This window comes from Papio anubis, chromosome 7 (assembly GCF_008728515.1).
Source record: "Papio anubis isolate 15944 chromosome 7, Panubis1.0, whole genome shotgun sequence".
NCBI lineage: Eukaryota > Metazoa > Chordata > Mammalia > Primates > Cercopithecidae > Papio > Papio anubis.
Window position 1 is genome coordinate 15,255,426 of NC_044982.1, and position 19,440 is coordinate 15,274,865.

The 19,440-nt window shown below is 51.6% G+C and overlaps 1 protein-coding gene across 8 annotated transcripts in view; it reads left to right on the top strand.

Moving 5' to 3' along the window:
• Positions 1–19,440, top strand: part of CCDC88C (coiled-coil domain containing 88C) — a 147,753-nt gene that overhangs the window by 106,518 nt on the left and 21,795 nt on the right. For all 8 annotated transcript variants that reach the window (XM_009212139.4, XM_017961476.2, XM_021941472.2 and 5 more), the window contains 8 exons: positions 1,862–1,989; positions 3,345–3,486; positions 4,637–4,825; positions 5,932–6,093; positions 7,884–8,161; positions 11,867–12,010; positions 14,795–14,981; positions 18,490–18,635. In XM_009212139.4, the coding sequence (XP_009210403.2) occupies positions 1,862–1,989; positions 3,345–3,486; positions 4,637–4,825; positions 5,932–6,093; positions 7,884–8,161; positions 11,867–12,010; positions 14,795–14,981; positions 18,490–18,635 (1,376 nt within the window). The remainder of the gene's footprint in view (positions 1–1,861; positions 1,990–3,344; positions 3,487–4,636; positions 4,826–5,931; positions 6,094–7,883; positions 8,162–11,866; positions 12,011–14,794; positions 14,982–18,489; positions 18,636–19,440) is intronic.

Sequence of the window (19,440 nt, forward strand, 5' to 3'; positions counted from 1 at the left end):
TTTTAGGGTATATTCTCAGAAATTGAATTACAGGGTCAAAGGTTGTGAACGTGTTAGTCTCTTGAGGGATATAAAAATCCTCCAGAATTCCATATTGTCCTTACCCTGGTAAGTGTTGTGTGGGCCATCTGGGCATTTGTTTAGTATGCTGGGGTGAGTAGATGGCTGCTCTGGGAAATGGCTTCAGCAGCTGAATGGCCCAGCCCTGTTTAGTCTCACTCATGTAGGGTCTAACGTAGGGGGGCGGAGAAGCCAGGCACTGGAGCACTGCACTTAAGGCCCAGTTCAGGCACCTGGCTTCTGCCATCTTGAGACTTGGGCACCCCCAGTGGAGTCCACCTCTAGTTCCTCGGCATGTGGTGGGTAGAGGAGGAAGAGAGAGAGTGAGGAAGATCATGCTGCATGGGCGGGCTCAGCAGCACAGCCACACCCAACCACAGGGTGCCACATGCCACGCAAGAGAAGGAAATCGGTTTGGTGAACACTGAGCAGTCTCCACAATGGAAAAAGATGACTGACCATCCGTGCAGGCAATTCCGTGTGCTGTGGGGGAGAGATCCAAAATATGAATGCAGACAGAGCCCCAGCTGGTTAGCGTAGGTTTAGGCTGTGCTACAGTAGCCAACCCCAGCATCTCTGCAGCTCATCACAGCCAAGGCTTACCTCTTGCTCACCAGAGTCCAGGGGAGCCTCCAGGGAGTCTGTCCTGCTTGACCCAGCAGTCCAGGCTGTTTTGATCTCATGGTTCTGCCGTCTCAACACCAGGCTTGGGCGGTTGCCCTGGCAGGCAAAAGGGCAGCTGAAGGTCACACATAGGCTCTTCTGTGCTCCAGCCAGGAAGTGACCCACGTCACTTCCACCTACAGCCCCTTTGCCGGAGCTGGTGACCTGGCTTCAGCTGATACAGGGTGGCTGGGAAATTTGGGGGAGCAGGTGGTAAGCATCACTGTCTCTGTCACACTGGCCTTCAGGTTTGAGGATTTGGTAGGAGGGTTAAGCATGCATGTGAATGACTGTGACACCGGGCAGAAAACGGTCACTACCGAGAGAGCTACAAAGAGGTGCTGACATAAACTGGGGTGGAGGAAGTGAACCACTGACGTGCATTCAACACCCACGTTTTGAAAAGTAGACCAAGCCCGGGTGCAGTGGCTCACGCCTGTAATCCCAGCACTTTGGAAGACCAAGGTAGAAAGATTACTTGAGGCCAGGAATTCAAGACCAACCTGGAAATATAGCAAAACCCTATCTCTGCAAAAAATGTAAAAATTAGCCAGGTGTGGTGGTGCACTCCTGTAATTCCAGCTACTGAGGAGGCTGAGGTGGGAGGATCGCTTGAGCCAGGAGTTCAAGGCTGCAGTGAGCGGTGATCACACGGCTGCACTCCAGCCTAGGCAACAGAGCAAGATGCTGTCTCTAAAAAATGAAAAGTAAACCACATCCAGGGTTTAAAATAAAATATTTCCCCTCTTCACACATTTTATGTTTCAAAGTGTCTACAAGGGGCATTTAATTACTTGTTTCTCTGTTGAAAAGGCAGCTGTATTACCAGATATCAAACATACTACTTAAAGGTCAACATAAGTGGCGTTTCAAATACATGACTTAGAGAAGTGGCATATTGGATCCATCCTTGACATATTGCCACCTGGTCTGGTTGTTTTCAGCACCAGGAGGGTTGGACAAGTGCATTCATTGGCTTTTCTTGGGAAGAGCATCCCTGGGGTTCAGAGTCCCCTCGCCCCACACGGAGGCAGCCGTGGTCTGGGAGGACAGTTGCTCACACCGGGCGGGGCTGGCACCCGGCCTCCCTGCATGTTTTGCTGAGCTCCTGTCCCATGCTCTCTCCCCATCATTGCAGGACCTGGTGCTGGAGAAGCTGAAGAGCCAGCAGCTCAGCAGTGAGCTGGACAAGCTGAGCCAGGAACTGGAGAAGGTCGGCCTCAACAGGGAGCTGCTGCTGCAGGAGGACGACAGCGGCAGTGACACGTGAGGGCCTCCTCTCCCTCTCCCCATCGTGGGAGCACTTCCTCCGCTGTTCAGTCTGCAGGCTCCTCACCCTCCCCTGAGACTGCCATGAACTCTCTACTGCCGAGGGCTCTGATCTCACGCAGTTCCTTGAGCCCAAAGTTCCTTGGTCGTTTCTGTTCCAGCTCTTGTTCCTTGAGGTCCTCAGATAGGTGTGGAAGGAGATTTTGTTTGATGAAAAAGCTTATTAGTTTTTTTTTTTTTTGAGACAGGGTCTGACTCTGTCACCCAGGTAGGAGTGTAGCATTATGACCTCGGCTCACCTCCATGTCCACCTCCCAGGTTCAAGCGAGCCTCCAGCCCCAGCTGGAGAACCCAGCTGGGACCACCGGCGTGCACCACCACACCTGGCTAATCTTTGTATTTTTCGTAGAGAGGGGGTTTTGCCATTTTGGCCAGGCTGGTCTCGAACTCCTGAGCTCAAAGCAATCTGGCCACCTCAGCCTCCCAAAATGGTGGGATTACAGGTGTGAGCCACTGCTCCCAGCCACGCTTCTTAATGTTTTTTAAAAAGTAGACTATTAGAGTTTTTCCCTGCAATGCTTGCTTAAATGATCTTGGGGTTTTTTTTTGTTATCGTTGTTGTTTTGAGACAAAGTGTCACTCTGTCACCCAGGCAGGAGTGCAGTGATGTGATCCCGGCTCAGTGCAACCTCCGCCTCCTGGTTTCGAGTGATTCTCGTGCCTCAGCCTCCTGAGTAACTGAGATCACAGACATGCACCACCATGCCCAGCTAATTTTTGTATCTTTTTAGTTGAGACGGGGTGTCACCATGTTGGCCAGACTGGTCTCCAACTCCTGACCTCAAGTGATCCTCCCACCTCGGCCTCCCAAAGTGCTAGGATTACAAGCATGAGCCACTGTGCTCGTCCTGATCTTGTTTTTTAAGGAAATCCAAGGTCTTGGTCTTTTCCTGGACTTGTAACCTAGAAGATCCACATGTCTTATAGTAGGAGTCCTCTCTGGTGGAAAGGCCTCAGACTTACCACTTAACCTAGCACTGTGACCTTGGGCAAATTGCTTAACCTTTCTGAGATTCAGTTTCCCCTTGGGTAAAATGGCAATAATTCCTGCCTCAGACAGTGACCGTAAAACTGTAGCTGTGGTGTTGCCTTTGAAGGTGTCACAGGTGTTTCTACCCAGGGAACCCCCAAAGGGCTCTGGGAAGATGAGTTTTGGCTCATGAGTTCTTCTGGACCAAAAGCTGCAGCTCCATAACCCAGCCTAGTGGAAGGAATGATGTGTTGACAGTGAGGACACTGGGAACTTGTGGAGAAATAGATAAGCGATACTATTATATCTTTGTGTTTTCCAGAAAATACAAGATTTTGGAGGGCAGAAATGAATCAGCATTAAAAACAACACTAGCCATGAAAGAAGAAAAGATTGTGCTTTTGGAAGCACAGATGGAAGAGAAAGCGAGCCTAAATCGCCAGTTAGAGAGCGAGCTGCAGATGGTGAGCATGGAGGTTTCACTGTGCGGCCCAGCTGCCCATTCTTGGCCTCACCCTTTCCAGCCCCTCACCTGTATAGCAGAGGGGTGACCCGGATACCCGTTTTCTAGGGCAGGTGTGGATGCGCCGCAGGGTGACTGAGGGAGCCACCCTCAGAATCACACACACTGGGGCCAAACAGAACCAGAGTAAGAGTCACAGGCCTGCAGGGAGGCGGGCAGTGGCCTAGAGCAGCACCAAGTCCACCAGGCAAGATATGGGAACACCCATGAGAGCCCTCCGTGAAACTGCACATCGGGCACTGAGCAACAGCCTGCAGAGTCTCACAGGAGCCTTCTGATGAGACAGACGGGTGCACAGGGACCCGTGAGGACATGCACATGTCTACTTCTGGGTGCATGCGTGCACACATATTTGTCACATGTGGGAACACACTTTCCACATGCATATAGATGTGTGTTCTCCACAGATACTCCACTCTCCACATACATATGCACATGTTCTCCATACACACAATGCACATGCTCCTTACACATACACATGCATGCTCTCTACACATGTATTATACATGTGCCCGCCACATGTGCACACTCCACACAGAGACACATGCTCCTCACACACAGGTGTACACACCAACACATGCTCTCCACGTGCACACTCTCACAGGTCATCAGGTGTGCACACTCCCCCCTTCCACACACGTGCTCTTCCAGCCTCAGTTTTGAACACGTGCCATGCTTCTTGGCTGCAGGATTGAATAGGAATCTGGATGAAGCCGCTGCAGCGCCGGCAGGGGCTTTGAGACCTCATCCCTGTTCACGTCCTGTATCCCAGCCTCACCTCTGTTTGAAGGAGTTGACAACTGAGGCTCAGGAAAGCAGGAAGCCATGTGGCTAAAGCAGGGACTGAGGCAGGAACGGGTCGCAGGCCCCCACCTCCCTGTCCTCTGTGGAAGGGAAGGGAAAGTGTAGGGCAGAGGGTTGGTGCCTTCCCCTCAAAAGAAAAGGAGCGCGTCTCGCTTACACGCACCAGGGCGGGCGAGTGTGGGGAGTGCAGAGGGTGTGGTGCGGCTGCCCTCAGCCACTCACTCGGGGCTCCAGGCCAAGCTGCTTCTGCCTAAAGCCTCCTTGCTCATTGTCACGCCCGCCTGTAGCTGAAGAAGGAGTGTGAGACCCTCAGGCAGAACGAGGGAGAGGGGCAGCACTTGCAGAACTCTTTCAAGCACCCTGCGGGGAAGACAGCCGCCAGTCACCAGGGGAAGGAGGCCTGGGGGCCCGGCCACAAGGAAGCCACCATGGAGCTTCTCCGAGTGAAGGACCGGGCCATCGAGCTGGAGCGGAATGTGAGTGGGCTGGCCTGGGCATGGTCCATCGAGGGGAGAGAGAGAGAGAGACTGCCCTATCAGTAGTCCCACTGATGACTTGTCATTGCTGTAAAGAACACAGGAGATTTAGCCGGATCTAGTTGGACACGTCTTGAGTTGCAGGTCCCGGGGGCTCCTCTTCATTCGAGGTCCCTTCAGTGATTCTCACATCAGGGGCACACACAGTCTTCATGGCAATTCAGCCTCTTCCTGGGGTGTTGTGTCTTTCAGTGCCCAGTACCAGGGATTGGCAAACTCCACCCCCCACCCGCTTTTGTAAATAAAGTTTTATTAGCAGACAGTCATGCCCATTGTTTACAGGTTGTCTGGGGCTGCTTCCCCTACAGTGACAGTGATTCTTTAAGTTGAGATGGAAACCCCATGGCTGGCAAACCCAAAAGTATTTCCTATCTGGCCCTTGCTGGAAAAAGTCTGCTAATGCATGTCCGTATCTCTGACTTTGATTCTCAGCAATGACTTTATGAAGTTCAGAGTGGTGATTTTCATTATTTGATCAATGATAAAGCTGAAACAGAATTTAAGAGACTTGATCCAAAGCCCCATGCTAATAAGGGAGAGTAAAAGACTACGGGGTCCTGGCCTTTAGCCCAGTTGGTGGCAAACTTTAACATGGTCTTTATTAATCTCATGTAACGTGAAGCACCTTATTCTACTTGCTGTCACCTCTGAGTAAGGCTGTAGCCTAAGGCTTTGACTCTCTGTCCTGTGAGATACTCAGGGTTGGAGTCAATGGGAGACAGAAATGCACTCTTAAGGTGTTCAACAGAAAACAAAGGAAAGCATTAAAGAGACAAAGGAAGTGGCTTTAACTCCAGCATGCACACACCTCCCACTTACATACCTGGGTCTCAGGCAGTGTCCCCATGATATGTAGCCTTTAGAAAAAAAAAAATCCTGCTGATTTTCTTTTTCAAAGAGAGAAAATATACTGCCCTCATCCAGCAGACCCTCGCTTTGGCTCCCAAAACCTCAACTTTTGAGAGTTCGTTACAACCCAAGTACCTGTGGCCAGTTAGCATTTACCCAGTTGGAGTTTGATTGGCTCATGCTTCCCGATCTTCTAGAACGCAGCTCTGCAAGCTGAGAAGCAGCTGCTCAAGGAACAGCTGCAGCACCTGGAGACCCAGAACGTGACCTTCAGCAGCCAGATCTTGACACTGCAGAAACAGAGCGCCTTCCTGCAGGAGCACAACACCACACTGCAGACACAGACCGCCAAGCTGCAGGTGAATGGGGCTCCCAGCGCCAGTGGTCACAAGCCCCGCGGGATGTTTATCTGTGGCTCCTGGGGACCAACTGGGGGCATTAGGACTCCTCAAAAGAAGCAGCAGATCAAAGCACAGAGCAGTTTGGGGTTTTGTTAATAGACCCGCTGCAAACAGTGATCAGTGAAGGGGGTGATAGTTTTTAAGCCATTTTCAGTGATTGAGAAAATGGCTGCATGGGCAAAAGTTTTATTTCTCTCCTTTTACTTCCATTCTTGTCCATGTTTTCCAGTCTTTTCCTTGAGGTGTTATTAGGACTGACTTGGAAAAGAGGTTTCAGGATTAAGCTTGGTTTAACAAAGTTAACCAGGTTTCTTTACTGTAGAACCTGGCAGAACTCTTTCTTTTTAAGCTAATGTAAATTTTTAATCTCTAAGAGGGAAGTGTAGGATATGAAGAGGCTCCCAGACTGTTGAGAGCATAAAGTAGAACTAGGATTGTGTGCCACTTCAGATGCTTGTTTTCATTTATTGCTTGTAGACTGTGGAAAATTATTTATTTATTGCAGGTTTTATTTGTTTGTTTTTGAGATGGGGGTCTCACTCTGTCACCCAAGCTGGAGTGCAGTGGTGCGATCTTGACTCACTGCGGCCTCTGCCTCCCGGGTTCAAGTGATTCTTGTGCCTTGGCTAATTTTTGTATTTTTAGTAGAGATGGGATTTCATTAAGTTAGCCAGGCTGGTCTCGAACTCCTGACCTCAAATGATCCACCCGCCTCGCCTCCCAAAGTGCTGGGATTACAGGTGTGAGCCACCACACCTGGCCTTTTATTGCAGTTTCTGAGAAAAGTTTGAAAATATGTAACTTATGGGGCAAGGACAATCAACAGGAAACTGTTTGGCAAAGAAATTGGAATTTGTACTGCTAACAAGAAAACAGTATATTGACTATTTTGGATTTTTCTTACAGTCTTAATCTGGTTTTAATATCAGGGTAATTCTGGCTTCATAAAATAATTTGGGAAATATTCCCTTCTCTTCAGTTTCTGGTGATTTTGGATGTCGTTGGATGCAGAGGTATACAAATATCAATTATGTTAAGTAGGTTGATAGTATTGTTCAGGTATTCTATATCCTTATGTACAGATTTTCTGTCTACTTGTTCTAGAAAATAGGTTTTGTTTTCATTGTAAGAGGCAGGGTTTCACTCTGTCACCCAGGCTGGAGTGCAGTGCTGCAATCATAGCTCACTATAACCTCCAACTCCTGGGCTCAAGCAATCCTCCTGCCTCAGCCTCCCAAGCAGCTGGGACTATAGGCATACAACACCATGCCTAGCTAAGTTAAAAATACCTTTTTTTTTTTGGGGGGGGGGTAGAGATGGGGTCTCACTATGTTGTTCAGGCTGGTCTTGAATTCTTTGGCTCAAGTGATGCTCCTGCTTCTGCTTCCCAAAGTCCTAGGATTACAGGCCTGAGCCACCACAGCCAGCTGAAAAGAGGTTTTTAAAAAATTATCAAAGAGGGCACAGCACCCAAGGGAGTTATCTAGGAAAAGGACATCATCTGCCCCAGCAGCTCGCATTTGTGGCGAGTGGCTCAGGACTGAAGCAGCCTCTGAGTGCCCGTCTATGTGGTTTAGTCCCCTTCCCACAGCAGTTCCTTAAGTTCTGGAACAGCCGTCCTGGGTACCCTCTGGGTCTTCTGCCCTGAAGGTCCCAGCTATTTTCGTGTCTGCTCGAGCACTTGACCTCCCCAGCCCTCCTCGCTGACTGTGGGGCCTGCGCCACGCCGCGCTTCTCCTTCTCGGCAGGTGGAGAACTCCACACTGAGCTCCCAGAGTGCCGCGCTCACCGCGCAGTACGCGCTGCTTCAGAACCACCACACGGCCAAGGAGACGGAGAACGAGAGCCTGCAGAGGCAGCAGGAGCAGCTTACAGCGGCCTACGAGGCCCTGCTGCAGGACCACGAGCACCTGGGCACGCTGCACGAGCGGCAATCGGCCGAGTACGAGGCCCTCATTCGCCAGCACAGCTGCCTGAAGACGCTGCATCGGAACCTGGAGTTGGAGCACAAGGAGCTCGGGGAGAGGTGGGGCCTGGGGAAGGAAGGGGACCTGGGGAGGGGTAGAGTCCGGAGGAGAGGCAAGGGGGAAAGGTGGGGCCTGGGGTAGATGGGTGGGACCTGGGGGAGAGGCGGGGCCTGGGGAGAGGGGTGGAGCCTGGAGGAGAGGTGGGGTCTGGGGGAGATGGGTGGGACCTGTGGGAAAGGTGGGGCCTGAGGGAGAGTGATGGAGCCTGGAGGAGAGGTCAGGCCAGTGGAGAGGGGTGGAGCCTGGAGGAGAGGCAGGGGCCTCATGAGAGGGGTGGAGCCTGGTGGAGAGGTGGAGCCTCGGGAGAGGAGTGGAGCCTGGAGGAGAGGTAGGGTCTGGGGGAGATGGGTGGGACCTGTGGGAAAGGCAGGGCCTGGGGGAGGCAGGTGGAGCCTGAAGGAGAGGCCAGAGCCTCCTGATGGGGATGGAGCCTGGAGGAGAGGTGGAGCCTGGAGGAGAGGTAGAGCCTGGAGGAGAGCCGGGGTAGAGCCTGGAGGAGGCGTAGAGCTTGGAGGAGAGACAGGGCCTTGGGGAAGTGGTCAAGGCCCAGGGGAGAGGCAGGGTGTGTAGGGAGGTGAAGGATGGTGGAGGTGGGGCCCCTGGGTAGGCCTGCCGCGGGGCCTTGGGCCAGGCCTGGGGAGACTGTCAGGCTACCCTCAGGACCAGGACTTCCCCGGCCCTCCCCTGCAGGAAATCTCTTGTCTGGCTGCTTCCCATTGTTGGGGCACCTGAGCTTTCCCAAAGGGAAGGAAATAAAACGTTACCTTCAGCAATTTGGAATTTGTGCAACTGGAGATAGTAGCAAGAAGGGGTCCTGTGTGGAGAAGGGGGTGCCTCTACTACTTCCAGTGGGCCTTTGGGGCCCTGATCCCTAAGGGTTCTCTTCTCTCTTTTCTCCCCAAAACAGAAATAAGGAGGGAATTCTCCATGGCTCCGTTTGTAGGGGTGTGCCTTCTCTGGCCTCCCAGCTCTTTCATATCAAGGTCTCACTTGTTTTCTTTCATTTTTAACCTTTAATTATGGAAACTTCCGAACATATAGAAAGTAAGCAGAATCATATAGTGAAACTCTTGTGTACGCGTCATGCGCCCTCGACAGTCATTTATGTCCTGCGGTTCTCATTTCATGTGTACCTCCCACTCTCCATCCCCAAGCCCCATTTTTTACAGGTAAAACTTACATACATTGAAATGCAGACATCTTAACTTTGCACTCTTGACGGTTTATGGTCTTGGGTTTTGTATTCATTAAGTCAGCCAACCTGGGCTGGGTTTCTGTCTCCTGCTAATCAGTGATGGTACCAGGCACCAGCACAGAGCATGGCACGATCCTGGGAGGGCTAGGAGAGGTAGGATGCTGCTCTCCAGAGTCTGAGGGGCAGGTGTGATGTGTACCTGAATCTGATGCATGAGAGAGATGTGGCTAAAGAGAGGCTCTCAGATACTTGGAGTATAACAGAGGGAGCAAGATCCACTTTCCTTTGCCTGGGAAGTGGCCCTGCTGGTGGTGTTTCCTTTGAAGCAGCCTCAACAACATGGCAGAGTGATCATTGGTTCTTCAAGGTGGGAGTGGGGAGGACATCTCCACGGTCAGGAGCACAAATGTCATGAGTCACAAAAGCCTTGTGTGGGCACTGATGATGCTTGTGGGTTCATGGGTGGTGACGACATTCATTTATCAAGTGCTTCCTTTTTGTCTCTATCTGGAGTTCTTCACCCCTTTTATCCATCCAGATCTCCATCCTTCAGGGGCTGTTGAGGCATCTGAAACTATAAGACTACTCCTTCAGGCCTAAAGTAGCATCTTCTGCCTCCTGGCACTTTGATCTCTCCCTTGTCTTCCCCTACCCATCTTGTTATTTGTGTGATATTTATTGTGTACGTGGTGCTGTGTCTAGATGTGGTAGGAGTTGCACCCAGTTGACAAACTAATGAAGCATTTGTGTCCGTCTGATACCAGCATGATGCCCAGCACTCACCAGGCACTTGTGTGCCTTATTCTTAGTGTTATGTTATGTTATGTCATATTAAATAATGCCGTATTGTTTTATTTATTTATTTATTTTGAGATGGAGTCAATCTGTCGCCCAGGCTGGATTGCAGTGGAGTGATCTTGGCTCACAGCAGCCTCCACCTCCTGGGTTCAAGCAATCCTCCTACCTCAGGCTCCCAGGTAGATGGGACTACAGGCATGCACCACCACACCCGGCTAATTTTTGTATTTTTTAGTAGAGATGGGATTTCACCTTGTTGGCCAGGCTGGTTTTGAACTCCTGACCTCAAGTGATCCACCCGCCTCGGCCTCCCAAAGTGCTGGGATTACAGGCATGAGCCACAGCGCCTGGGCCCCTTATTGTATTCTTAATGTGCATTTAGAGGGCAAAGGTTTTGGCAGGTGGAGTTTGGACTGTTGTTTTCCCTGCAGGTCCTTGCTCAATACAGCATGTGGTGGTTACTCAGTGCTTTTTGCTGGCTGGACAGATGACTGGAGGCCCCCTTGGTGTGTCTGCAGCAGGGCTACAGGTTTAGGAGTGTAGGTACATGGCACGCAAGGATGATGGTTCTCTCTTCTCATTTGACACTTTTAAATCAGAGACGCTCACTCACTCATTGCTCTAACAAGTATTCACTACGTGTCATTCCTCACACGGCCATTCAGTGGTGAGCAAGGCTTATAAAGTTTCTGCCCTACAGTTGGGTCATTTGCTAATGGTTAGAGACATGCTTGATTAATGTGCTTTTCCAACAAGGTGCAGTGGAGTCCTGAAGAGAAAGGCTGGAATCCCCAGGGACACTGGCTAGTCTCTGTCAGATTGTCTTTGGGTGTGAGACACTCAGGAAGGGGTCTGTAGAGAAGCATTTGTCTGAATGGGGAAGATCAGGAGACCGTGCCTCAGACTTCTCAACACTTCCAGTTTGCTAGGAGATCCTGGGTCACGCGTAAACTCACGAGGTTGAAACAGGCTGGGAGGGGGAGGGGCCAGGGCCTATGCGGCTGCATCATTGTACTCTGCCCCCCAGAGATGGCCAGTGCACCAACAAAGATAGATTAGAGCCTGGACAAGATTAGAGCCTGGAGAAGGTTAGAGCCTGGAGGGTAGGGAGAAAGTTGTGGGGAAGGTGAGGGCTGTGGCTGAGGGGCTGAGGAGAGCTGCTGTGTGTATGTGACAGCTAGTCCCTGGCAGCTCCTGGGTGAGCCTCTGTGCCCTGGGGGAGGCCAGACTAAGAAAAAGTGGATGCGAGCACGAAGGGGAGAGGGAGAGGCTTCTCCAGCCCTTGGAGGGTGAGATTAGCTGTGATGTGCAGTGGAATTCCACTGTTTGTTTTATGGTTTCTGTTAGATTTATTTGTGCTTATTTATAATTCTCTAAAAGAGAAGGGCATGGAGCTCAGAAAATGTAGTCATCGCGTTGTCAGGTGGCTAAAGGAAGAGGGACCGCTTGATCAGGGCATGGAGGGACTATGGAGGCAAATTGGGCTGGAGGAAGAGGATTCTGGGCTCCGGGGCTCAGGACTGGCCTGGACATGACTCCTGGTGGCCGCACTCCCCGCCTGCTCCCTGCCCCATGCCCCTCACTTCTGCAGAGAGAATCTCCAGAGGAATCCCATTTCCTCACAGGAGACACGCAGATCCTCTGGGGTGTGAGTTACCTGTAGGAAAAGAAGGCCCTGGCCACACTCACAGGAGGTGTTTCCCTCCAACAGACACAGTGACATGCTGAAGCGCAAGGCGGAGCTGGAGGAGCGGGAGAAGGTCTTGACCACGGAGCGGGAGGCGCTGCAGCAGGAGCAGAGGACAAACGCCCTCGCTGTGGGCGAGAACCAGAGGCTGCGGGGCGAACTGGACAGGTGAGCGCCGGCGCCCAGCCCTGCACGCAGCGGCATTCAGCACCCCCGATTCTGTTCAGACCCTCCTTGCATAGCAACCACTGAGAAGGTCGAGTGCCCTGGCAATGGTGGATTTTTATCCCTTGCTATGTGAACAGCTAGGTGGGTAAAATAAGCTAAAGGGTAACTCCAGCTGGTTACTGGCATGCCAGGACTCAGGTGACACCTGGGGATGGTGCGTCATCTGAGTTGGGTGGTTCTCCCCCCCGCCATCTCCGACCCTTGTGAGGATTGCATCAGGCACAGGTGAATTCATCATCTGGCATAAGCCCACCTCATGCTCATGAAGGAGAAGCTGCAGATTCCTCATGATTCACAGAGCCCCTATTTGTGAATCCACCTACTTGCTAAAGTTGTATTTGCCACCCCAAGACCAGTCTCCGTGGAGCTTTCGTGGACCCGTACCGAGTGGTGAAATGTGGGAGTTGCTGGATGCGCACGTTCCCAACTGAGGGCACACACGACAACACGCTGCCTTCTTGTTTCAGCTCCTACTGCAAACAAATGTCCCTTTCAGAATCTCCTCAGTGCCACAGTTTTCAGATTTTGTGCTTTCGGGAAGTGACTTTGCTGTTTAAAATGACCCACAATTGTAGTACTGAAGTGCTGTTTCATGTCCCTAAGCAGAAGGTGGCTGTGATGTGTCTTACAGAGAAAAAAGTCTTAGATAAGCTTTGTTCAGGCATGAGTGATAGTGCTGTTGGCTGTGACTATGTTACATAAGGTATCTTGAAACAGAAACCCACATAAAACAAGGTTATGTATTGATCAAGTAACAGAAATGTGACCAGAGGCTCCCGGGAACCTAATTCTGTGTTTTTTCCCTAGGCTGGATGCCTCGCTGTTCACTAAGTCAGTGTTTACAGCAACTTTATAGAACATGACTACCACATATAATGAGAATCGACTATACTATTATTATCTTTTTTTTTTTTTTTTTTGAGACAGAGTCTTGCGCTGTCGCCCAGGCTGGAGTGCAGTGGCCGGATCTCAGCTCACTGCAAGCTCCGCCTCCCGGGTTTACGCCATTCTCCTGCCTCAGCCTCCCGAGTAGCTGTGATTACAGGCGCCCGCCACGTCGCCCAGCTAGTTTTTTTTTTTTTTTTTTTTGTACTTTTTAGTAGGGACAGGGTTTCACCATATTCGCCAGGATGGTCTCGATCTCCTGACCTCGTGATCCGCCTGTCTCGGCCTCCCAAAGTGCTGGGATTACAGGCTTGAGCCACCGCACCCGGCCCTTTTCTTTAAACAGATGAGGAAACAGGTTGAGAGAGATTAAATAACTTGTTCCAAGTCTGTGTTTCTAGTGAACAGCAGAGTCAGGATGGAATCCAGGTCTTGTCTCATTGCAAAGGCTTGACCATACGAAATTCTTCCTCCTCCCACATACTTGAATGAGTGTGTACAGGGGGTTAGAAACTCAGATACCTTGGCTCTCCAGGCAAATCAGGCACATGGGTGAAACACTGCCAGACATAGACCACAGACCGTAGAACAGAGAATGCACATTATCTAAAAGGGCAGCAAAGAATCGGCTCCAGCAAAGGCCGCCAGCTGGAGGCAGGCCCGGGACTGCCTGGTCAGCCTTTTGTTTCTTACATTTTAAGAGAACCTGAATGTTTGGGTGTTGATGTAAACTTCAAATTTTTTAATGTTGGCGACTAATTTTTTTTTTTTTTTTTGAAATGGGATCTTGTTTAGCCGCTGAGGGTGGAGTGGCATGATCACGGCTCACTGTAGCCTCAACCCCCGGGCTTAAGTGATCCTCCCAGCCCAGCCTCCCAGATAGCTGGGAGCGCGGGTGTGCATCACTGTGCCTGGCAACGTTTTGTTTTTTTTTTTTTTGAGATGGAGTCTCGCTCTGTCACCAGGCTGGAGTGCAGTGGCGTGATCTCAGCTCACTGCAACCTCCACCTCCCAGGTTCCTGGCAACTTTTTTCTACTTTTTGCAGAGATGGGGGTTTCACTATTGCCTAGGCTGGTGTGGAACTGGCCTCAAGCAATCCTCCCTACTCAGCCTCCCAGAGTGCTGAGATTACAGGCATGAGCCACCATACCCGGCCAACTAATTTGTTTTTAAAAAGTAAAATTGTACAGGCCAAATAAGACACGTCTATGTCCAAATCAAGTCCACAAGACCCTGGTAATTTGAGCTTTCTGATACAAATCTCCAGGGAACTCCCAGTTGGGTAATAGTTGTTTTGATGATGGCAATTTTAGTAGATTTACATAACACACACCATCTCACACTTTATCTCAGGAGGTGAAATTAGAAAGGGGCTTGGAATTGGGAAGAAGAGCTGGGCAGAGACATAGAATTTTAGAGCAAAAGTGTTCTAGTTCAGTGGTTTAAACATTTTTTAAACAGCAGAATCCTATTTTTCAAGTGTACACAGATACCACAGCTGTAGCATAGAAGAGCTCATAGCATGATGCTATGTTGAGACAGGTGTCTGAGCTTGTCTGCTCATGAGCTTGCCTGCTCAGTCTCCCTGTAGGCTCAGTGTGGTGGCATCAAGGGTACCCTCATGGAACCCCAAAGAACACAGTTTGCTGATGGACAGTTTTGTTCAAGCTCCTCATTTTACACATGGGGAAAAAATAAAAAGGCCCAGAGAGGTTGTGATTTTGTTTAAGGTTGCACAGCCTGCCACTGTCAGAGCTGGGACATAGCCCAGGCCTCTGGGCCGATACCTGTTTGGCAGGCTCTTCAGCCCCTTTGCCCTGTGACTCTTCCCCCTCCAGGGTCAATTTCCTGCACCACCAGCTGAAGGGGGAGTACGAGGAGCTGCACGCCCACACCAAGGAGCTGAAAACCTCACTGAACAACGCGCAGCTGGAGCTCAACCGCTGGCAGGCCCGCTTTGACGAGCTGAAGGAGCAGCACCAGACCATGGACATCTCGCTGACCAAGCTGGACAACCACTGCGAGGTGAGGCCTGCGTCGGGGGAGCCTCGGGAAACAGGGATGAGTCCCCCAAGGGGACAACCCAGGACTCAGCCAGGCTGTGAGGGGTCCTCATGGGCATTTGTGCGCGAAGACACGAATGTGTGGAGATGGCACAGAGGCTGTGGTGAAGCCAGAGGTGCTGACAGGGTCAGTGCGGCTTCTGGTGCAATTGTACACGAAAACCGCCGTCTGACCGTTGCCTTTTGCAGGGTCGGGAGAGGGCCGGTCGGGACGGTTGATGATGTTTTATCTCGATCCTCTTGGCCGTGTCTACGCTGTCTTCCTACATCTCTTCAGTTCCATAGTCACACTGTTCTAGAGCAGTGGTGTGAAGTCACACTGTTGTAGAGCAGTGGTGTGAAGTCACACTGTTCTAGAGCAGTGGTGTGAAGTCACACTGTTGCCAGAGTGATGGTGTGAAGTCACTGTTGTAGAGCAGTGGTGTGAGAATCACTGTTGTAGAGCAGTGGTGTGAAGTCACACTGTTGTAGAGCAGTGGTGTGAAGTCACACTGTTCTAGAGCAGTGGTGTGAAGTCACACTGTTGTAGAGCAGTGGTGTGAAGTCACACTGTTCTAGAGCAGTGGTGTGAATTTGCTCCATTTGGGGGTGTGGCTGCCTCTGGAACGGAGCTCACTCAGGAGTCCCCAGCTTCGAGAGCCCTCCCTTCTAGTACACAAGGTTGGAAATGGTCTCAAGCAGCAAGACCCTCTCCAGATGAGATCTTAACAGACCCCAGCACACGGAAGGCTGGTGAGGCAGGTCTGGCAGGGAGGAGCACATAGGTCTCACCCCACCCCCTAGACAGCCCCAGGGACAGGTGGCACCTCAGGACAAGGTTTGCTCTTTTGTCAAGAAACAGTCGGCCGGGTACGGTGGCTCAAGCCTGTAATCCCAGCACTTTGGGAGGCCGAGGCGGGCGGATCACGAGGTCAGGAGATCGAGACCATCCTGGCTAACACGGTGAAACCCCATCTCTACTAAAAATACAAAAAGAAATTAGCCGGGCGTGGTGGCGGGCGCCTGTAGTCCCAGCTACTCTGGTGGCTGAGCCAGGAGAATGGCGTGAACCCGGGAGGCGGAGCTTGCAGTGAGCCGAGATTGCGCCACTGCACTCCAGCCCGGGCGACAGAGCGAGACTCCGTCTCAAAAAAAAAAAAAAAAAACAGTCTCAGACGCCTTTTGTCCAGACCCCTCGGTGGCCCTGTGAGACATCACAAATGAGGAAACCGAGGCGCAGGGTGCACCCACCCGGATCTCATGCTGCCCCCTGAGAATGAGAGACCCTGGGACCCTGAGGGCCCCATGGGGGTGGAGGCAGGCTGGAGGCAAAGGCCACAGCACTGCCTGTGGAATCCTTGCCCCGGGGGCTGTGCTGTCACAGGCAGGTGTGTCAGGATTTTCCAGGAGGCCTCAGGTCAGGGGCTGCAAGGCAGGCCCCGTGGAAAAGGTCACACTTGTGGTGAAGTGAAGGACTGGCAAGAGCTGGACACGTGTGGTAGGCTTTGCATGGGAAGGACTGATTTGCACAGAAATGGATGGGGAGGCTTTTTGGAAGATGCTGATGGTTCACTCAGGGTGGAACACAGGTCATGAGAGGGGAGGAGGGAAGGGCTGTGGCCGGGATGGTGGCTTCTGGGGAGGGATTCAGCGGAACTCCAGATCCAGCACAAACCAGCCTCCCCAAACAGGCCGCAGATGGAAGCCATGTTCGTCTCCCTGGGCTGGAGGAGCGAAAGACCACAAGCCAGGTGGCTTAAGCAGCAGAAGTGGGTTTATCCCGCTTGGGAGGCTGGACATCCGTGATCCATGAACCGGCAGGGCTGGTTTCTCCCAAGGCCTCTCTCTGGCTTGCAGGCGGTGCTCTTTTCTCTCTGTGGGCTTATTCCCAGTGTCTGTGTGTCGAAATTTCCTTTTCTTGAAAGGACATCAGTCAGATCGGATCAGAGCCACAGCCTCACCACAGCCTCATTTTAACTTAATGGCCTCTTTATGAACCCTGTCTCCAAATGCAGTCCCATGCTAGGGACTGGGGCTTAGGGCTTCACTGTATGAATTTTGGGGACATGGTTCACCCTGTGGCAGAAGCGAAGCAGCATGAGTGAAGTGATGAGGGCGTGGCTATGCTCGGAGCCGGGCTCTCCGCTCCTTCCACCCCGCCTCTCTCCAGGAGCCCGTATGCCTTACATTGGGTTGGTTTGTTGCCCGGCATCTAATGAGGTGGCAGAGCAGCTCCCCCATTGTTACTGGGATGCACTGGCCCTCAGGATCATGGACTTGGGCTGAAGGGCGGGGCCCAGCCGGCTTGGTTTCCTGGGAGCCCCCCGGCCACACAGGGTCTTTCCACTGGGCCAAAGCTGAGTTTCCAGGGACGGCCTTTCACCCTACAGACCGCTGACTTGCCACGTTTGTGATGTGCCTGACTCCCCCAAGCCTCGTGCAGTTCTCTACACTGGGGAGACTAATGCTTTATTATGGTATTTGTTTTAATTGTTGCCCAAGTAATATAGCAGTGGCAATCACAGAAGTATTTTTAGTGAAAAAATGCCATAGCTTCACCTTTTCCCTTCCAGTTCTTCTCACTGTATGCATAAATTATGTATAATTACATTAAAAACAGGGAGAATTTTGGTTTTTCTGAAGTCAGAGTTGTAATTGCTAATGGGGTGACGAGGAGGGGACAGCCTGTGTTTCCCACCTCCAGTGCACCAGGCATTTTGCTGTGTTCTCCTCTGTGTTAATCTTTACGATGGCCCCATGAGTCCATCCTCCTTTCTCAGAGTCGCGCATTGGAATCCAAAGCCTGTGATTTTCCCATTGCCCCCCAGTCATACTCTAGAACAGAAGTTGGCAGACTTCAGGGCAGGCACGGCAGCTCACACCTGTAATCCCAGCACTTTGGGAGGCCAAAGCGGGTGGATCACCTGAGGTCAGGAGTTCGAGACCAGCGTGGCCAACAAGATGAAACGCTGTCTCTGCTAAAAATACAAAAAATTAGCTGGGCGTGGTGGCAGGCGCCTGTAATCCCAGCTGAGACTCAGGAGGCTGAGGCAGGAGAATCGCTTGAACCCGGGAGGCGGAGGTTGCAGTGAGCCGAGATCATGCCACTCCACTCCAGCCTGAGCAACAAGAGCAAAACTCTGTCTCAAAAGAAACAAACAAAAACATTATTGATGAGATTTTTCATACTCTTTTTATTTGTATTAAGCCTTCAAAATCTGTTGCGTATTTTGCACTTGTGCATCATGATTCAGAGTAGCTGCATTTTACTGCTCAGTAGCCACATGTTGCCATAGACATCTGGATTGGACAGAGGGAACTCAGCCATTCCCACGTCATTGGCCGTTTGGCCCTTTCCACGTTTCCACTGCTGTAGATTATACTGCATTGAACATCTTTGTGCAGTGGCCTTCTTCCTTTGGAAGCTAGGTTCCCAGCAGTGGGATCACCTGGTCACGTGGTGTCTGAGATGCTGTTGGTCTGTGTTCTAGCTGCTCTCCCGTCTCAAGGGGAACTTGGAGGAAGAAAATCATCACCTCCTGAGCCAGATCCAGCTGTTGAGCCAGCAGAACCAGATGCTTCTAGAGCAGAACATGGAGAACAAGGAGCAGTACCATGAGGAGCAGAAGCAGTACATGTAAGCAGGGAGTCCCCGAACCGCTCTCCACACCCTCACCACAGTTACACGTCCTCAGTCTCTGGACGTCCTGGCTTCCCGTGCAGAGAGGACCCCCTGGGCCCGTTGGGATCCTGAGGGCAGGGCACAGACCGGTCACCAGCGTGGACTTCCCTTAGTTTCCTGGAATGTTCTCAGTTTCTAGAGGTGATGGCAGTTGGCTTTTGTTTGCTCTTTCAGAGGTGCTTTCCACCACCAGAAGCTTCTTTTCTCTGCTTCTAGAATTAAATTCACTTTAAAAAATCTTGAGAACACTGAAGTATCTCAGGGAGAATTCAAACTGAAGGCTGGGAATGAGTGATGTGCACCTGTCCACGTCCCCCTGGATGGAGGGAAGTGGGCTTGGTGTGCCCCAGTTGGCCTCACTCAGCTGGTATTTACGAGGTGCTGGTTTAAGCGTGGGCCCTGTGAGGTGCACAGAACCAGTCCCCTGGTAGCCAGGAACCAGTAGGGAAGGTCAGATGTGAACAAAGCTTTGTCCATTACCAGCCAGATGTGAAGGGTTACATGAAGTGTGGAAAAAAAACATAGAGGGAGTTGAAGTCCACAGCTACCCCGGAGGGCCTGGGGGAGGCCCATGGGAGGTAGGCCCATGGGAGGTAGGCCATGGCAGGTGAGGGGACAGGAAGGTGGGCCGTGGCAGGTGAGGGGACAGAAAGGTGGACCGTGGCAGGTGAGGACAGGAAGGGGGGCCATGGCAGGTGAGGACAGGAAGGGGGGCCGTGGCAGGTGAGGACAAGAAGGTGAGCTGTGGCAGGTGGTCTAA